This window comes from Pagrus pagrus (assembly GCF_965226575.1).
Source record: "Pagrus pagrus genome assembly, chromosome: 19".
NCBI lineage: Eukaryota > Metazoa > Chordata > Actinopteri > Spariformes > Sparidae > Pagrus > Pagrus pagrus.
Genome location: NC_140203.1, coordinates 949,979 through 969,951, shown reverse-complemented (window position 1 = coordinate 969,951; position 19,973 = coordinate 949,979). Strand labels below are relative to the sequence as shown.

Sequence of the window (19,973 nt, the reverse complement as noted above, 5' to 3'; positions counted from 1 at the left end):
ATCCTCCACCTCCTCCAGCTGCTCTACATTGAGATGAACTGTGTGTAAAATCAAGCAGCGAGCTCAGGATGGATAAATGCACCGTCCGACCTGTGTTCAGATACTGCTGCAGTCGACTGTGTTGGGTTGGGCAGGTGTTGGGTTGGACAGGTGTTGGGTTGGGCAGGTGTTTGGTTGGACAGGTGTTGGGTTGGACAGGTGTTGGGTTGGGCAGGTGTTGGGTTGGCCAGGTGTTGGGTTGGGCAGGTGTTGGGTTGGGCAGGTGTTTGGTTGGACAGGTGTTGGGTTGGACAGGTGTTTGGTTGGACAGGTGTTGGGTTGGGCAGGTGTTTGGTTGGACAGGTGTTGGGTTGGGCAGGTGTTTGGTTGGACAGGTGTTGGGTTGGACAGGTGTTTGGTTGGACAGGTGTTGGGTTGGGCAGGTGTTGGGTTGGGCAGGTGTTGGGTTGGGCAGGTGTTTGGTTGGACAGGTGTTGGGTTGGGCAGGTGTTTGGTTGGACAGGTGTTGGGTTGGACAGGTGTTGGGTTGGGCAGGTGTTGGGTTGGCCAGGTGTTGGGTTGGGCAGGTGTTGGGTTGGGCAGGTGTTGGGTTGGACGGTGTTGGGTTGGACAGGTGTTGGGTTGGGCAGGTGTTGGGTTGGTCAGGTGTTGGGTTGGACAGGTGTTGGGTTGGGCAGGTGTTGGGTTGGACAGGTGATGTAGTTTCCAGCAGATCTTCAGACTGTTCTTATCAGGATAGTTTCACTGAACCCAATAATGAAAACCCAGTCATTGCCTCCTCACCCTCACTCGTTAAAGCTGAAATCTGCACTGTAGCTGCTGAGCTAAAAGTGTTGGGATGCACCCCGTCTGAAGTGGGTTCACGTCAGGCTGTAAATCACCTCCTCAGATCAGTTCGTGGTCTCGGGGCCTCTGCAGACTGTGATCACAGCAGACGTTCATTCATTCAAAGGAAAACAGAAAACCTGAACAACGATGGTTTTACAGGAGCAATGACAGAAAACCCTCCGATGCATCTTCTGTCACGTGACTCATTGATTAATTGATTAATTTATTAATTGATTAATTGACTTGTGTTTTCAGCAGATTATTCATAACACAACATCACATATTGTGAACTAACGCACATTCAGTTCTGACATCAGCTATTTAAAGCAGGAGGAATGGATCTTTGTCAAACTAGTAAAAATCCATTTTGTGTATGTGCTAGTGTGTGTGTGTGTGTGTGTGTGCTAGTGTGTGTGTGTGTGTGTGTGTGTGTGTGTGTGTGTGTGTGTGTGCTAGTGTGTGTGTGTGTGTGTGTGTGTCTGCTTGTGTGTGTGTGTGTGTGTGTGTGTAGAGGGGGTGGGATCAGATAAAGTGGCTTAGAGGAATTGTTCCCTTTGTTCATTTCCTGAAACAGGAGCAGAGAAAACTCTCTGTCACAACCTCCAGTCCTGTCTGTCTCTGAGCCTCACCCTCTGTCTCACCTCCTGTCTCACCTCCTGTCTCACCTTCTGTCTCACCTCCTGTCTCACCTTCTGTCTCACCCTCTGTCTCACCTCCTGTCTCACCCTCTGTCTCACCTCCTGTCTCACCCTCTGTCTCACCTTCTGTCTCACCTCGTGTCTCACCTCCTGTCTCACCCTCTGTCTCACCTCCTGTCTCACCTCCTGTCTCACCCTCTGTCTCACCTCCTGTCTCACCCTCTGTCTCACCTCCTGTCTCACCTCCTGTCTCACCCTCTGTCTCACCCTCTGTCTCACCTTCTGTCTCACCTCCTGTCTCACCTTCTGTCTCACCTCCTGTCTCACCTCCTGTCTCACCCTCTGTCTCACCCTCTGTCTCACCTTCTGTCTCACCTCCTGTCTCACCTCCTGTCTCACCTTCTGTCTCACCTCCTGTCTCACCCTCTGTCTCACCCTCTGTCTCACCCTCTGTCTCACCTCCTGTCTCACCCTCTGTCTCACCTTCTGTCTCACCCTCTGTCTCACCCTCTGTCTCACCTCCTGTCTCACCCTCTGTCTCACCTTCTGTCTCACCCTCTGTCTCACCCTCTGTCTCACCTTCTGTCTCACCTTCTGTCTCACCTCCTGTCTCACCTTCTGTCTCACCTCCTGTCTCACCTCCTGTCTCACCCTCTGTCTCACCCTCTCTCTCTCTCTCTCGATGATTTAATTTGATTGAGATTAAATAATCCATAAATGTATTTCTGTCTGAGTTCTTCTCGGACTTACCATTAGGCAAAACTAGGCGGTTGCCTAGGGCCCCAAGTTCCTGAGGGCCCCATAAAAATCCTCATACACGTATGGTTAATACAGTTCTTACTTATTTGCGCACATTAATTATGTTCTTGATTAAGCACGGGGAGGGTCCGTCGTGTAGAGATGAACTAGTGAGTATCAAAACTGTCCAAGCGGTGATTTTTCCCCTTATATCAATAAGTATTCCTTGAAGGCGGAAGCGTATGAGTCATTTTGAAGTAGCTTTGAATTTCGTTTCTATTTGCTACAGAGGCTGAGAAAACATCAGAACCTATGCAACTTAAGGAAGTTAATTAACAACTACTACCCCAAAGATGGAGATACACTGTTCAATTATAGGAACTGTATTCAAATCTAAATTAAATTAAAATTAACTTGTATTTTTATCAGCATTTTTATCAAATATTAGCATGTTAGCTCAATAGCTTCCAGGTCATGTGATCAATTGACTCAAAATCAGTGTGGGATCATGTAACTACACTGGCTGCATGAGATACGCCTCTTGTTTTTACGTTTTACATCTGTTCATAATTTTTTATTAATTTTTATATGTAAATATTAGCATCTTAGCTCAATAGCTTCTCAATAGCTTTAAACACAGTATCTCTGCTTTAAATATCCACATTTTTATTTTGAAAACAGGAAGTCGGTACACGCTGTAGCCGTCTTCTCCGTGTGTTTACTGTAAAGTCTGTAATACGGGTGCACTTGAAATGTTGGAGCGGCTGCGAATGTCGAATATCCAACTTAAAACTAACTTCACTGAAGTCTTGTCATGATGTATTTTCCAGCTGGCCCAAGACGTTTTTTTAAAGAGTTTTGGCTGAAGAAGTCGCCCCACAAAGGAAGACTCTTTCAGTTTATCACAAATATTAGCATTAAATCATCATTTTGAGGGTACATGGTTTTCACTGGGCAGGAAGGGTTTGAAATATGTAACCAGCAACGTAAATGATGTACAGTAGTGGAGTAGAAAGTGCAGTATTTGCCTCTGAGATACAGCGGAGCAGACAAAACTGAAGTTGCATGAAATCCTAAAATGTCTACGTCAGCACTTGAGTAAATATACTTACACTTCACCACTGGGTCAGAGCCTGATACTGTGTTTGTGTGTTTGTTTTCAGAATGAGGGAGAGAGACAACGTGAAAAAGGGACAGGAAGAGAGGGACAACAGGTGAAACACATAATACATGTGTATTCTGTTAAAACGTATGTGTCTGTATAATTGACCTGTTGTTTTGTGTGCTGTCTTCTCACTTCAGAGGGCCCCATGCCTGCCTTTGCCTTGGGCCCCACATTTCTTAAATCCGCCACTGATGGTAACGTGCATATTTGTGAAATGTATTTCCTTTGCTCTGCATTGCCACTCAAGTACAGCATCAACGTGTTGTTTGAAACATCATCAAGTCCAAACTGACCCAACACGAACACACGAAGTCTGAAGAAGACTTCTGAACCCGGCGGTGGGACCATCGGAGGAGCAGCTGCTGAGACACCCTGACTGTGTGGAGACGCTGTGTTTGTTCTGATGTTGTCCAGTGTGAAGACTGGATCAGCTGATCAGAGGTAACACTGTGATGTAAAGTCACATTATATTGATGCCGTGTCTTCAGAGATTAACTTTGTAACTTCTGGGATTATCTTCCAGGTAAATGTCATGAGTTGCAGGTATTTGATCATCAATATAAGTATTGGACAAGATGAAATGCAGAACCTGAAGAACACTGAATGTTCTGTATTCTGGTGTGTTGCTTCATTTTGGCTCTTTGAACACGTTGGAGGATGAATCCAGAACCTCCTCCAGCAGCATTTTTTAATCCATACGTTCAGTTAATTTCTTTGGAGGCTGCAGGCGTTGGTGTCAGACTCAGACTCTGCTGTTTACAGTGAGTTTGTCCTCTGGTTGCTCTCCGCTGTGTGTGAATCCGAGTGTTTTTTTCTTCCTCGGCTGCTCATTGATCAGAGCTGCGAGTGTGTGGATGTAATAAATCCAATGCTTCCCTCTCCGTATCGATACAGACTCAGTCCGCTGGCTGCGATCATTACTCGGGGGTGCAGAAAGTTTGTGTCTTGCGGGGGCTGAGGCTGCACTTCTGACTCCCAGCTGAGCGGACCGATGTGTGAAGCAGCAGCACTCTTCTTTCATTTTACCCTCCTTTGTTCTTTTCCATCTTCCCTCCTGCTTCATTTTTCCTCCTCTTTGGCTGTAAACATGAAGGCCGGCTGCCTCGCGCTGCAGGACAGGTAAACATCTCTGTGTTGTTTAAAGGTGAGACTCTACCATCATTTCCACAGACAGACACTTCTGTTCCCTGTTTCTCGAGGTGTAATCTCTCTTTGAACATTCAGCGTGCTGCTTGTTGCTCTTTGAGTGGTGTTATCGGTGTGATAGGTCGCTGTGTTTAAAGGTGCCAGTATCAGCTAAATCTGTACTATTGCAAGAAAGAATAGGAGCATCCGTCACCCACATGATACATATCTGCTGGATAAGAGCAGAGCGAGGCGAGGAGGGGAAGGAAGGGAGGCAGGAAGACGAAAAACTCACAGATAGGGAGGAGAAAAGGTGGCAATTTACACCCAAAATACACAAAATCTACAATGACAAAATGTGTATGTGCTTAAAACAGCTGATGTGTTAAACACCTCCTGCCAGCGGTCCACTAAGTGCGTACATGTTTCCAAATTAACACCATATTCCTCACAAAGCCCACTGCTGCTGTCATAAAGTGAGCGTTGTCCCCGTCCTCCCCTCCAGATGTCACTCCACATGTTGGTTTTCTCTTTGGCTTCACTAAAAACCATGAAGATGTTCCAACTGAGACCATCTGTCACTGCAGCAAACTGTTTCTACCTTCAGAGGACAGAGGGCTTCCTCTTCATCTGTGCTGTAAACGCAAAATCAGAAATCTCGTCCCAATATGAGCAGATTTTATTCAAAGAGGATGAAAATTTGAAAGGAAATCAGTTTTTACTTCAGACGTCAGTCGGCTGAAACATCCCATCAACTCTGTGATGGATTGTGATGAGACGTGGTTCAGACGTTCATCATAACTCTGGTGATCCTCTGACATCATCAGGTCCAATGCTTTGGTTTATGACCACATACCTGCAGAACTGATGACATTCACATGAGCCTCAGATGGACTTTATATTTCTGCTCTCCTGTAGTTCCTTCAGTAAACACGCCGCCCTCTTCACTGTTGCAGTCCCTCCTCACCAGCAGCTCGAGTCGGCGTAGCCCAGAGACACAGCTGTGAGCCAAAGGGTTCAGTGTGTTTAACGGAGAAAGTACTTTGCTAACGGTGCTAGCGCTGGAGCTTTGGACCAAGGCAGGACAGGGCTAGCTGACCAGCCCTGCTCTGACGGCCAGAACCTGCGAGGGAAGTGTCATCAAAGAGGAAGATATCCATTTACCCAATTATCTGGTTTACGACCAACTTATGACAAGTGTTTATTTTTCTGATAAGTTCAGTTTTAATCAGTTATGTGAATAAAAAGGGCTGAAACGTCCTGAGTGACAGCTGAACCCTGCTCCTGATTGACCTGAACTTGATATCGCAGCTCCGCCTGATCGCTGCTGCACTGACTTTGGTTTTGGTCTCACTGGGAGACAAACATTAACATGATTCATGTAAAAAGACCCAAAGAGAAACGATATGTGATAATACAGCAGGTTCAAATGCTCTGGACCGTTTGCCTGAACTCTCCTCTGCAGCCTCAGTGTGTCACAGCTGCTTAACAGTTCCTGCACTGCCCTTCAGACTGAGTATCTGGGCCCGGCGCTCCATGTTAACCAGGTCACCTCCTGAGGATCCTGGTCTGTCTCATTAACACCTGACTGATTCGGCCGGCCACAGCGAGCACTGATTACAGCTTCCTGTCTCCCCTGCAGGCTCAGCGCTCAGCGACACACGAGCCTTCCACGTGTCGCTGCGCCTGTTTATCATATTTTATATATTTCAAAGCTTTCATTTATTTATTTATGTTATTTTTAGGTGCTGCTCCCACACCACATTTCACACCGGGTGAGTGTAAGTGCTGCGCGTCACTCACTCACACACAAACACACTCACATCGTCACTGGAGAGCTCTCAGATACGAACGACGACCTTCCTGCAGCCACGTTTCGCCTGTGGTGTGATGAGTGTGTCGGCTGAAACAAGAGAGCGACACACTGCTCTGTGTGTGTGTGTGTGTGTGTGTGTGTGTGTGTGTGTGTGAGTCTGTCACTGTGGTTGTGGTGATTGCTGCTGACACCCTCAGAGTGCTTTCATAGCCCTGTCACTTTGCCTGTTTGTGTGTATGTGTGAAAATTGCTGTGTACAGTAAATATCTCCCATGCTGCCTTGCTTTCCACGAAGCAAACTGTATTTCCTGATTCTGATCATTAGCACGTCGCGTCCGACAGCTCTCTGTTTGATTTCCTCGTCTCCGCTCAGGTTAGCGTACGTGTGTGTCTGTTGGTGTGTATAATTTAATGTTCTGGAGTGTTTCCACCTCCCTTCACCTCCCTCTTGTTTAGTCGCTATTTCCAACCTTTTAATCCCTCTGCCACCTCTCACTTCCTCCCTTCCAATTTCACAGTGTCAACAGCAGCCACGTGTTGTTGAAACATGAACGCACATTGTCAAAGGTAAAACACAACGATGGACCTGCAGTCAGCGGTGACCTGCTCTGTCCAGATGCTGACACCAGAGGCCATTATGAATCCTGAGTACAGACTCTCACCACTCTCACTGAATATGTGTTAATCCCACAAGTTAAAAACTCATGTCTGAGCTCTCCTCCCGTCGGATCAGAGCAGAAGCCCCTGGTCTGACTGAAGTGGTTATATTTATACTAATAATATATGTAATGACAGTGTGTTGGGTTTCTCTGGTAGTGATGAACCTGCAGAGAAATATCTGCTGCTCTTCTCAGCTTTATAAAGAGTGTCGGCTCGTTGTCACTGTCTGAACACGACTTTCAGCTCTCAGTGTCATTTTCAGAGAAAAAAGTGAAAGCGACTCTACACGACCATCTTTTATCCGTCAGTCTCTACCTGTCCACTTGTCTGTGTGGCTGTTCCAGTGTGTTCTGGTACGACAGAGTGATCCCTGTTGTTTCTGAAATATTGCCAACCAGCTCCTCGAGTGAACAATAATAAGTGTCGCTTACTGTCTCATTGTTTCTGGACTACCTGGCTTGGCTCGGTCGATGGAGCCAGTCCAAGAAGTCACAATGAAGTCTGAACTGAAATGGGGAAAAGATTTTAGTATGCTGCTCCCTCTTCCTGGAATCAGATTCAAAATTGCTGGAAAAACAGACCCAGTGATTGGTCCAGTCCTTCACGTCTCTGCTACAGAGGACAAAGCCTCCTGAGAGTGACACATTCAGCATCTCTTTATATGTTCGTATATTTCTGCGTTCAGGTTTTTCTACGTCTGCTGTTTGTGCACATCTGCAGTCCAGGTTCTGATTGGCTCTGTGATTGGCACATCACACTGTGTTGAACACAGAGGACGGTGGAGACAGATGGACACACTGAAGCATCGGACGCAGAGTTAATGAGGCAGAAGCAGTGAAGGAGGCCCTTTAAATATTCTCTCTCCTTGGCTGCTGTGTCACTCTCCTCCTTTTTAATCCCGTCTGCATCTCAGAGCACCTCTGCCCTCCCTCTCTCCCGGTTGTTTCATAATTACACCCCCCACACTTGTTGCTATAGTGACAGGCAGAGACAGAGTGTCCCTTTAGTCACAGACATTACATACATACCGTTACAAGTGCTTCTGACACAGACGCCTCAGTCGCTCTGCATACTGGGAGGTGACTGTGTAATGTACAGAACTACCAACGGTAAACTCCAGTCTGTATCCTCATGAGTCTGTCCCTGGTGGTCTGTTTGGTGTCCTGGAGACCCTGAGGGGCTTTAAAGGGGTTATATATATCAATCAGATATATAGTATATAGTTATATATATCAATATATCAATCAGATATATATAACTATGAGTCTTTAGCGACATGAACACTTTTCCTTGAAAGTTGGACCAGTTTTTGTTAACACAAGCACCAAAGTTAGCGAGCGTCAGCAAATAATGGGAACATGAAGAAGGGTCCTGTGTTCCTGGGTCAGGGTAGGCTTTAACTCAAACACAACAGAAGATTTGGGAACATAGGACCATGGGATCCTGTCTACATGGGAGCCTATGAACATAGAGCATGTTCATAGGCATTTTAAACAAACCTATTAAGATCTTTTTAAATGACATGGACATTAATTTCCTGGAGACTTACCATAATCATAATCATAACATGCCCAAACACAAAAATCTGCCACTTTCCCATCGGAGGTTCTCTGTTTGTCCCCAGCTGCACCGGCCGTCAAAAACTAACTGATCCTGAGCCTGCAACGTGTCCCTGAAAGTAACCAAAGTCATGCCCCACCAGCACACACACGACGCCACACAGACAAAATAAACATGGTTAAAAGTGTAAAAGCTAAAGGCTATCAGGGCTGCAGGCCTCACAGAGTCACCACATGAGTCAGTGAGGAGATCTTTACCAACACTGGCTCTATTTTCACACTAATTTAAGCTTCATTATTCTGTTTGGAGGTGGCCCGTTTGTCGGGTGTGTCAGCTCTCATTAACACGGCCCAGACTTCCTCCCTGCAGCCTCGCCCGCACTCACCTAACCTCATCTGGTGGCTGATTATGGCTTCTTCCCCAGTCGCTCTCTGCCCACTGTGTCCTGATGGAAACAAGGTGGAGCAGTAACACTGTCGCTGCGAGCCCAGCTGACATTAATCATTACAGTAAATGTCCGACACAGTTAGAGTCTTACCTTGCTTACCAGCGACCTGCTCTGTGCTGCAGGAGTGGAGAGGAGGGACAAGACAAGAAGAGAAAAGAAAAGAAGAGAAAAGAAAAGAAAAGAAAAGAAAAGAAAAGGAAAGGAAAGGAAAGAAACCCACAGAACCCCAGAAAGGACACGGCAGGTAGGTACTGTCACTTACCTATTAACTAACTTGTGTTACTTCCAAAATGTAATTACATATTACTAGTTACTCTCTGTGCAGAGTAATGAGTTACTGATTACACTACCATTACGTTCCTTTCACCAGACACCGTAAAATGAACATGTTTGGCCACTGTGTCCTCAGATTACCTGGTCTCTCTTGAATACAAGACCTTTTTCTAACATTGCTGCTTGGCTACGCAGGCAACCCAACAACCGACCCATACACCGTTAGAAAGGGAGAATGATTGGCTACAATTGTGGGTAATTGATTTGTTGATAACTCAATAGTCGTGTAGTCTGGTGTCCTAAAACCCAGAACCCAGTTCCCTTGTCTCAAAGTCTGTGAGTCTGTTGAATGTGTTTTCAGTTAAATGTGTGTGTGGTTTCCACAGGCTGAAGATATTTACACGTTTTGTTCTACCCCATAAAATACAGCACTAAATGTCCACAATTTAATTATGAAGCACACTTGTTGCTAACAAGTGTCTGAATGAGACTACAGAGGTTGTCGGGACGTTAAACGTCCTCACTCTGCTTGTGGTTTTCCTGCAGTTGGTTTGTGAAACAGCCAGCAGCGGAGCTGATGCAGCAGACTGTGAGCTGTAGTTTCCCCGGTAAACACACCGACCTCTTCGGCTGTCTCAGCTGCAGCTCAGAGACACTCTGGCAGCGAAGACCAGCTCCAGAGGACGAGTGACACCGAGAGGAGCAGCAGGAGACCAGGAAGGAGGCTGAAGAGGTCGGTGTGTTTACTGGGAAGCTACAGCTCATAAACCGCCATCAGAACCAAAGTAAAACAGGCAAAACCAGAGCTACACTACACGAACACAGAGACTCATCTACTCACTAGTCCGTCTTTACAGGCCCACTTTAGTTACACACTATTCTCACTCTGACTTTACAACTTTGTACATTGATCAGTTTATAGAAAACCTGGATAGTAATTGTGCAGTAAGACGCTCAGTGGTGGAGACGTTTGAGTCATGTGACCGTGATGTCGTCTGTTTGTAGCCTAGCATTAGCTTTTTACTGCTAGAGATTTAGTTTATGCTGCAAACATCACAGAGTGGAGTTCATCTGTGGAGATTATCTGGATGAACAGAACCTGGTTCAAAGTATCATAAATGTCTGTTTGACAGATTATTTTCTGCAATAATCCAAAATCTAAGTCAACACAGAGGGAACCAGGGTCATGCTTTCTTCAGTTAGCTACAAAAATACATCATCTCCAGGGAAAATCACGACGCTTGGCGAGTATGAATGTCGTAATGGAACAACAATTACTCAGCAGAGCGGCTGGTTTGTATGCAGATGCAGATGTTAACGAGAAATAAACATCTCTGTGATTCTCCTTCTGCCTGATGAAGAAAAAACCAGAGTCATGAGAGAACAATCAGCAGGAGAGACAAAGTGGTGAGGAAAGGTGCAAACAGATGGATCACACAAATGGAGATGTAAAGGAGGATGAAGCAGATGTGACAGAGGGATTCGGTGTGGAAGCGGACTAAATGGAGATGGATGGATAGAGTAAGATTTCACACAACCTGCTATCAGTGTCGTCTGAATCAAACTGAGAGAATAAGTGCTGGGATTAACGCAGAGTGATGCTGAGGAGGAGAAGAGGAGGAGATGCAAAGGAATGACAGAGTGACAGAGCTGTGTGAAAGACGGAGATAAGAGCTGTGAAATGCAGACTCACACCCACACACAGACACACACACTCACACACACACAAACACACACACACACACACATACACACACACAGACACACACACACACACACACAGACACACACACACACACACACGCACACACACACACACACACACACACACACACACGTACGGTCAGTAGACGGTTTTATTCTTTTTATTTAATCGTCCTTTTGACTGTCACAAACAGTCCCGCCTGTCAACACATCCAGCCCGCCTGTCTTTCTGTCGCCACTAATCTGTGTGAGTGTGAGTCAGTGTGTGTGTGTTTGTGTGTGTGTGTGCAGGTTTTAATCAGCACTACAGTGTATCATCGTCACTATCAGCAGCGTCTCTCCTGGCTGCTGCACAACAGTTATGAATCACAACTTATTCAACGCTCTGCAGGGAAAAGAGAAAACATATGGAATAAAACGAGTTGAGTCAGAGGTCTGAATTTAAAAGCCTCTTACTCACTTTCTGAGCACTTACGGGAGGAGGGGTCTCACTTCACGCCCAGGTGTGTTAAACAATTCAGAGCGGTCCAACTGCACTGACTCCGACGCAAACACACAACTCGCATCCGAAAAATCAAGGAGGACATTGCAGCCTCTGATGAATGAACTTAAACACTTCTGTCGAATGAAACGAACATTTACTCAAGTTCAGTCATTTTCTATGATTTTGAGATACTTTACTTATGTATTTCCATTTATTGCTTAATGCTTTTACTTAACTACATTTGTTTAATATATTTAGTCACAAGGTAATTCGCATTAGCTTGGTAGCTAACTCAACGCCACATTAGCAGAGGGTTGCCTTCACAGCTAACAACAAGCTAACAACACGGTGATAAAAGTGCAACACTCAGCTCTGCATACACTGTCAGAAGCAACACCCCCTCCTCATTGTGGGGCTTCTCGGTGTCTAGACATAGCTACTGCTTAGCAAGAAAGCTATCGGTTAAATATCCAAAAAGTGAATGGAAAGTAAATGGGATTAAAGAGGAAGATTGACAGAACTACTTTCAGGCTCCACAAGGTTTTTATTTTCAAAACATAGTCAACACTGTCCTTTACTTCCTCTCGTCTCTCTTTTCTCTGCAGCCTTGTTGAAATTCAGAAGAAAACCGTAGCCAGAGATCACGTTTGAATGTTTGAATGTTTGAATGTAGCCCTCATTTAGCAGAAGGACTGAACATCACACACAGAGAAGACACAGCTGTTGTTACAGATGTTACTTTTATTTAGATCTCCAGACACATATTTCAGTTACACTGCTGTAGCGCCGTTAAAGTTTACAAATATATCAGCAAATTTACAACCTCTGTCACCGTTCTCCTCCTCCATCTACTCGTTTCTCTTTCCCGCCACATTATCGTACAGTGTAAAGCCCCGCCAGCGGCAAATACAGACTGATAGTTTTCTTTCATATCTTAATAGTAGTTGAGATATCAGCCTGAGGACGGTTGTTCTCAATGGTGGATCATAATGTTTGGCTTATTATCACATTATGGCTTCAAAGGACTGACCGGCATACGGCTGACGACTTACACTGATCAGAAACAGATTGAGTCTTGATTTGGCACGAGTTATTTGAGGTGTCCCGCGAGGATCAGTTGTTGGAGCCTGTAGTCACTGAATCTTCATTTGTCTTTGTTACCTTACGCTGATGATACTGCCTTGTTTCTATGTATTTTTAAGTACATTTTGAATTAAACAAAGTTGCAAAACAGTTACCAGATTTGATTTTGAACATGTTGTTGCCATTTAAATACTCTGAGGATACTGTCCTAAATGTGAATAGCTCATCCTCTGGGGAACATGAATATCTACTACAAATATTATGGAAATCCCTCAAGTCAGGTTTCATGATCATGTTTTCACATTTTAGATTTTAGGCCATAGGTGATGCAAAACTAAGTTTATGGAGTTTCCTGAATGGAATAAGCTCAGTAATTAGCTTTTTAATATTTATGACACAAAACATGCTGCACACTGACATCACTTGTACTTTATTTTGGGAATAAAATGTAAAATTTCTCTGGAGACGATGGATACTCACACGTAATTCAACGGCAGACTGGCTAGTTTGGACAATCTTTACCGTGTTGTAACCCTCTTTTCTCGGCCGCTGGCGGGGCGATAACAATCATTCTCCCACTTTCAAGTATGTAAGAAAGAACAGTAAAGTAAGGCCACACCATAGTCACAGAAACTGATCTTTCTTTTCCTTCCAGCTGACGGAGGGCAGGAGGTGACGATCCACTCGAGACACCGACCTGGTGGCCGTCTTAACCAACACCAGGCCTTTGTTCGTTCCACATCCTGGTAGCTTCTATGAAACATAAAAAATACCCCACAGAGTGGCCAGAGGTAAAGAACACACTGAAGACCCCAGACACACACAGAGGTTAACACGTTTAGAGGAGCAGAGAGGACGTAAATATTTGAACCTTATAAGGAATTGAATACCTTTATTACTTTGATTAGCTTCATGAGCTTTATGTCCAAGTCAAATGTGGACGTGACATCACATGAGGAGAACAGCGTAGTTCAGCAAACGGTAGCATAAATGGATCCTGATGCTAGTGTTGACACTGATATCAGCCTGAACAGACGAGACTCAGTGGAAGTAGAGAGCAGAGAAACAGTTTGAGGAGAACCTGTGAAGAACTGAGCTGATGTGATCACTTATCAGACAGAACGACGACGATGTGGAGGACAGAACCTTCGTCCTGATTATGGACACTTTGAAGGACATAATCCAGTTTGCCAGGGGAAAGAATAAGACAATTCATTTAAATTTCAAGAATTCAGAAACAAATGGATCTTGAGCTACTTTTTGGACCATTTGGGTGATTTCATCCAACAAAAAGTTCAGCTATGTTCCAGTTAATCTGTCCGTCCTCGCTTCTGTTCAGTAGACTCAGATTGATCGACAACGACTGATCAACAAAACCAAATTTCAGCAGGTTGGTTATGAACAGCCCCGTCTCCAGGATGTAATGTTTGCAGTTAAACCACAGATATGTTCAAGGTTGACTTTGTACCACATGTGTCATATCAAGTCTACATTATATGACTGTTAGCCACCTGTTGCAGCAGGAGGTGCAGGGGAAGGTGGTTGCTGCGTTATTACAACCAACAAGGCGGCCAAACAGAGGACAGTCACACCACTGGATATTTTCAAGGACACCTGGAGACATTTCCATCCGTGTTTGTGGTGTTTTTCAAGAGGAGCTGTGGACGTTTCCCGCTGTGTTTGTTGCCACCAAAACCATCCATGTTGGACCATCGTCGTCCGTGACAGTGGCGACCAAAACAGGTATTTAAATCCAACCCTGACCCTGACCAAGTGGTTTGTGTGCCTAAACCTAACCAGAGCATGAGCACAGTGTTGTGACAAGAGAGAAAGAAAGTCAACCTGAACAAACGTCTGGTTTGAACTTATCTGTGGTTTTGCAGAAATGTGCTGAGGTAACATGTATTCTGGTGGTTGGGCTGTTTCATACAGATCAGTATGTAAGCAAGCGAGACCATCGCAGAGAAGATCGTCTGTTTCTTTCTGGTTCTTTATAATGTCATTTAATGTCACTAAGTTGGACTCTGACTCATCCTGGTTGAGTCCTAACATTAAAAAGTGCTGAGGATGAACTGAGGAAAAACCATCATCATCATCTTTTGTCCACATGGTGCCAGAATCTCCTCGTAGGAAATCTAACGTCATGTCCTCATAAGATTTGGTGGATAAGAGTGAAACAGACGGCCGGAGGCTCGTCTCCTGAATGGAAGTTATTGATTTTCTTTTTCTTTTTTTCTGACGGTGGTTTTTGTTTCAGACGCAGCAGTGAAGTTTCTGCACAAACGACACCGAGACAAAAGAATCCAGCGCTGTGCCTTTTACAAACTTTGCATTGCATAATGATGTAAAACTGTGAAATCCAAACTTTAAGTAGTAACAAAGATAAACTATGAACTATGAACACTGTTCGACTTTCCACCATCGACTCCCTCATGAGAAGTTTTAGAACAACTCCCTTTTTTCTCTTTTCACTTTCTCTGAATTTCTTCCATTGTGGCTCTTACAACATATAATCTGAGAAGTGAAAGTATTATTTTATGTTTCTGTGAGACTTTAAGTTGAATTTCTGCAATTTTCTCTCCAAACTCAAAGTTTATCACTTGAAAATGACCCTCTGCAAACCTCAAACACGGCGATTCAAACCACATGAATCCAGATATTTGATTTTCCAACAGCACATACGTCAGCTCCGTCAGTTCACTGGTATTTAAATGTCAACACTAAGTGTTGAGTCGTGAAACAGCTTCACATGTTGGTATTCAGTTTCTTATAAGATTTAAGTCCTTACAGTCTCTCTGCTGCGCACACACACACACACACACACACACGCCTCGCAGAAAAACACACACTCCCCAACAGACACACACACGTAAAGAAAGACAAACACACACACACACACACACACACTCACACAACTATACACTGACAGTATGTGAAATATACACTCTCCCATTGAGACTTTTTTCCACATTAGATGAAGTTTTTTTTTTTTACAGAACGTCGACAACAAAATTAAGATAAAGACCCGCAGAAAGCACACTGGTGTACAGCATGAGTGTTTGTGTCCGTGAGGGGACCCTGTTTGCCCGCTGACAAGGAGGAAGGTGTGTGTGTGTGTGTGTGTGTGTGTGTGTGTGTGTGTGTGTGTGTGTGTGTGTGTGTGATTTGTATGTTTGCAGTATAGACTTGTTGCCACTCGAGAGGTCCAGAGTAGTGATGGAAGGACCGGACCCATCTGTCCTGACGTCTCTCTCTCATGCCGCGATTTCTAAGTCTGCATGTGTGTGTGTGTGTGTGTGTGTGTGTGTGTGTGTGTGTGTGTGTGTGTGTGTGTGTGTGTGGTTTTGTGCTGGAGCCAGAGTCCGTGTGTGTTTTCAGCCCAGCTGTCTCGGATCCAAAAAAGCCGGAGGGAGTGAGTCAGAGCCGGAGCTGAACAAAAAGCACACAGACCCTCCAGACACGGAGCACGGGAAGTGAAGTCGCTGTGATCCAAAGTCCCGACAGTCCGTCTGTCTCTGCCTTTGTTGTTTGTCTCTCTCACAAAGTCCAGTTTCTTCTTCCTGTCCTCTCCCTCGCTGTCCGTGTGTGTGCGGCTGATCTGAACGTCCTCTGCTCGACGCTCTCTCTCCTCCGACGGCCGCTGACGATGATCGCGTGTCTGTTGGTTGACATTTCCCCGTAGCAGAGGGTGTCGAGTCGTGTGCCTTTCTCTGGGTCTTGCCATTCATGAGTGTGTGTGTGTGTGTGTGTGTGTGTGTGTGTGTGTGTGTGCGTGTGTGTGTGTATGTGTGTGTGTGTGTGTGTGCAGTATGTGTGTGTGTGGGTTCATGTTTATGAGAAGAAGAGTAGAAACGTTGGCAGGACGGACACACACACAGTCACAGAGATGTGGTGGAGCAGCGGAGCTGAGTGCCGGCTGCTGCTCTTGGGCCCTGCAGAGTCCTGAGAGTCTATTGACCCCTGAGCCAACAGAGCCTGAGGAGGAGAGGAGAGGAGGAGAGGAGGAGGAGGAGGAGGAGGAGAGGAGGAGGAGGAAGAGGAGGAGGAGGAGGAGGAAGAGGAGGAGGAGGAGAGGAGGAGGAGGGAGGAGAGGAGGAGGAGAGGAGGAGGAGGAGGAGAAGGAGGAGGAGAGGAGAGGAGGAGGAAGAGGAGGAGGAGGAGGAGAGGAGGAGGAGGAGGAAGAGGAGGAGGAGGAGGAGGAGGAGGAGGAAGAGGGGGAGGAGGAGGGAGGAAGAGGAAGAGGAAGAGGAGGAGGAGAGGAGGAGGAGGAGGAAGAGGAGGAAGAGGGGGAGGAGGAGGGAGGAAGAGGAAGAGGAAGAGGAAGAGGAGGAGGAAGAGGAGGAGGAGGAGGAGAGGAGGAGGAGGAGGAGGAGGAGAGTGATGGAAGGCGAAGGAAAGAAAAAGGTAAGTCAGTGAAAAGAAACACAGGATGTTTTCTTGCAGTTGCTCTGCAGCGAGCAGAGGAACATGAAGCGACCCGGTGTGTGGAAACGTTGCATCGTGCAGAGCGAGGTCATTATTTTTAATGAAAAGTGCGTCGACGCCGGCGTCAGATCCAAACGCTGCTGACGCTGAAATACTTCCAGTTGTTTTCTGGAAGTTGTGAAGTCAAATTTGTGCATTTCTGAGTGCACAGAATTATGGAACTGTACTTTCGGATCAGACCAGAACCAAAGGGGAAATTCTGATTTATTTCAACCTGATGTAATTCCCATGAATGAGCCCGGTGTGGCTCTGTGGGCTCAATGACTCTGCATTCGCCACCTCCGTTGTAGAGAGGAAACCAGCCAGCAAAGGAGGAAGTCAGGTGAGGCAGAATAAAGAGTACAACACATCCTGAACGACTGAACAGGTCGATGTAAGCGTCTCCCAAAACAACGCGACCGTTGCAGCGCACCAGAGACAGGTGAACCGGATCTTCAGGGCACAGTTTGTTTAGGTTTAAATGTAAAATAACTACAGTCACCAACAGACCTGCAGTTATGTTACGCACGTTACGTGACTTCACTGGATGTTGTTTTGGGAAACGACTTTTTGCAAACAACTGATCCTGTTGATCAGATATCAGGACATGTTGGTGAATCCTCTCATCTGTAGACACAGACAGCAGACAACAGCTGTTACAACGATTAATCGATCAGTTGTCAACTATTAAATTCATTACAAACTGTTCTGATAGTCGATCAATCGGTCTGAGTCAGATTTCGCTGCTGTCAGCTCGTTAAACGTGAATATCTTCTGCTTTCCTTCCTCCTCTGTGACTGTAGACTGAGTGTCTCTGGGTTGTGAACATTTTTCATAGTTTTCTGACATTTTATAAACCAAACAACGAATTAATTACTGGAGAAAACACATATACATATGATACATATAAATGAAAATAAATCAATAAAAATGAATGGATTTTTTTCTTTAGATAAATATGTATTCGTGCACTGAAACACGAGGTCAGATCGGGTCGAGCGCTCATCCTGCAGCGTCTGTGGGAGCAGCGACCTCCTGACGTCCACCCACAGCACATGTGGCTGGAGACGGCAGCAGATGGCAACAACACTGAGCTGATTGTTGTTTTTCCAGCTAAACTCTTTCCTGCTCATGATTCTGCTTCAGTTTGATCAGAGGATAAAAATAAAGCTTCAAAACTATAAAAAACTGAAGCTTAACGTTCATGTTTATGTATAAAGTTATTATTATTATGTTATAACGACTGAATGCAGTCCCGTGCTGTGATGCTGAGCGGAGGACGGAGGTAAAATCAGTGTATCATGCACTTGATGTAATATTCTTTATGGTCAGTAAAGCTTTTTTTGTTGTCTGACCTTTTAAAACCTGACGGCGTCTCTCTCCCTCCTTTTGTTTCTAATAAAACAGTCACAGACTTTCCACCGGCTTCTCTCAGACAGTAAAACATCCAGACGGTCGGTCAGTGATGAGGAATCAGAATCAGAAGCTGCCGGTTTAAATGTCCTCATCTTATATTCTGCGTCTCTACGGACCACGTCACTGTCGCTGTTTAGATTACAAACAGCTTGATAAGAGATGTTAAAATACAGTGTAGTTAAACTGTTTACAGTGACTGTGGGAAATATACAGTATATCGTACCTGCAGATGACTGTAATTCATAACTGTGGACTGAACTTTGAACCGTAATGAAGTCACCTGTGGCGTCTTTTCATGAAAGCTAACGCTGAATACACGAGCAGTGGTCTGATTTGTCACTTCCTTCTTTTTAATTCTGTCTTTTCGATGTCTGTACGTTCGATCGACAACAGAAAGAGGAAACGCCGATATAACGACGATACTCTCTGAAATATAATTACTAATAAAAGTACAACCATTAAACTTCTGCAGTGAAACGAACACGATGAACCTCTCTGTCGTCAGCTGATATTAATAATCTGTTGTAAAGACGGTGTGCTTGAACCTCATCAACACACATGCCAAAAATACTGAGAGTGACAGAGATACTGTGTGTGTGTGTGTGTGTGTGTGTGTGTGTGTGTGTGTGTGTGTGGACGTTATGAAAGCAGTAACGAGTTTTGTGTGTGGGATCAGAGCTGCTCACCTCCTCGCACTCAAACTCATCAGAGGGGACGCACTTCTGACCTCCATCCTGTAAAACAAGAACTCATTAGGAGAAAGTATCAGAAACACACAATTACCGCCGTGAAGCTTTATTTTCCCGCCCGTCCGCCCACGCACAGTCAGGACAAACAAGTCGGACTCATTAAAAGAGAGTTTTCGTGACTCTGCCGTTATAATTGCAGGATGTTGATCTTTAACTAACCTGCCACTCACAAACACTGACGACTGTTTGAAAAACTTCACATTTAGTCCGTCCATTTTACCCAGCATGCATTAGGAGCTGACTATGATAATAATAATGATTATAATAATAATAATCATAATAATGAAGATTTCTGCATTCAACAGAAAACTGATTTTAATGTGAATCGACTTTAATATAATACAAAACCTTTTCAAACATACTGTGATGTACAGCGGCAGAGTCGTGCATAATATTAAAGATTACTATATATCACAGTATATTACAGTTGTATCACAGTGAGGACAGCAGGTGGTAGCTGAGGTAAAAGTCTGAACATCTTTCTCCATAAACAGTGTTTCACGTCTCGTCCTCAGAAGCTGCATTTCAGTTCTGCACTGCTGAAGCTGAACTGAAGCTGAAGATCACACTGAAGGAAACTGATCACTGTAAGAACGCAGCATAAAGAGGCAACATGTGAGGAAGCTAACTGCTAACTGCTAACTGCTGCTCACTGTACTCCCGGTGAAGACGTCTGGACCGCAGACTGGGACTGAACTCAGCCTCTGAGAGAGACGAAGGTCAGCGTGAAGACACAGTACAGAGGCGATTTACAGCGGCTCTGACCAGGACTATGACTCCGGGGACGAGAAGACACGGCAGGCGGGGGACAATATTTCCACA

At 45.1% G+C, this 19,973-nt stretch overlaps 1 protein-coding gene across 1 annotated transcript in view; it reads right to left on the bottom strand.

The window, feature by feature from the left end:
- Positions 1–12,160: 12,160 nt before the first annotated feature.
- The window catches only part of gfra2b (GDNF family receptor alpha 2b), an 88,133-nt gene continuing 80,320 nt past the window's right edge, over positions 12,161–19,973 (bottom strand). The window contains exons 9-10 of the mRNA XM_084383809.1: positions 19,089–19,136; positions 12,161–16,497 (exon numbers count right to left, since the gene is read on the bottom strand). Of these exons, the coding sequence (XP_084239935.1) occupies positions 16,354–16,497; positions 19,089–19,136 (192 nt within the window). The 3' untranslated portion in view covers positions 12,161–16,353. The remainder of the gene's footprint in view (positions 16,498–19,088; positions 19,137–19,973) is intronic.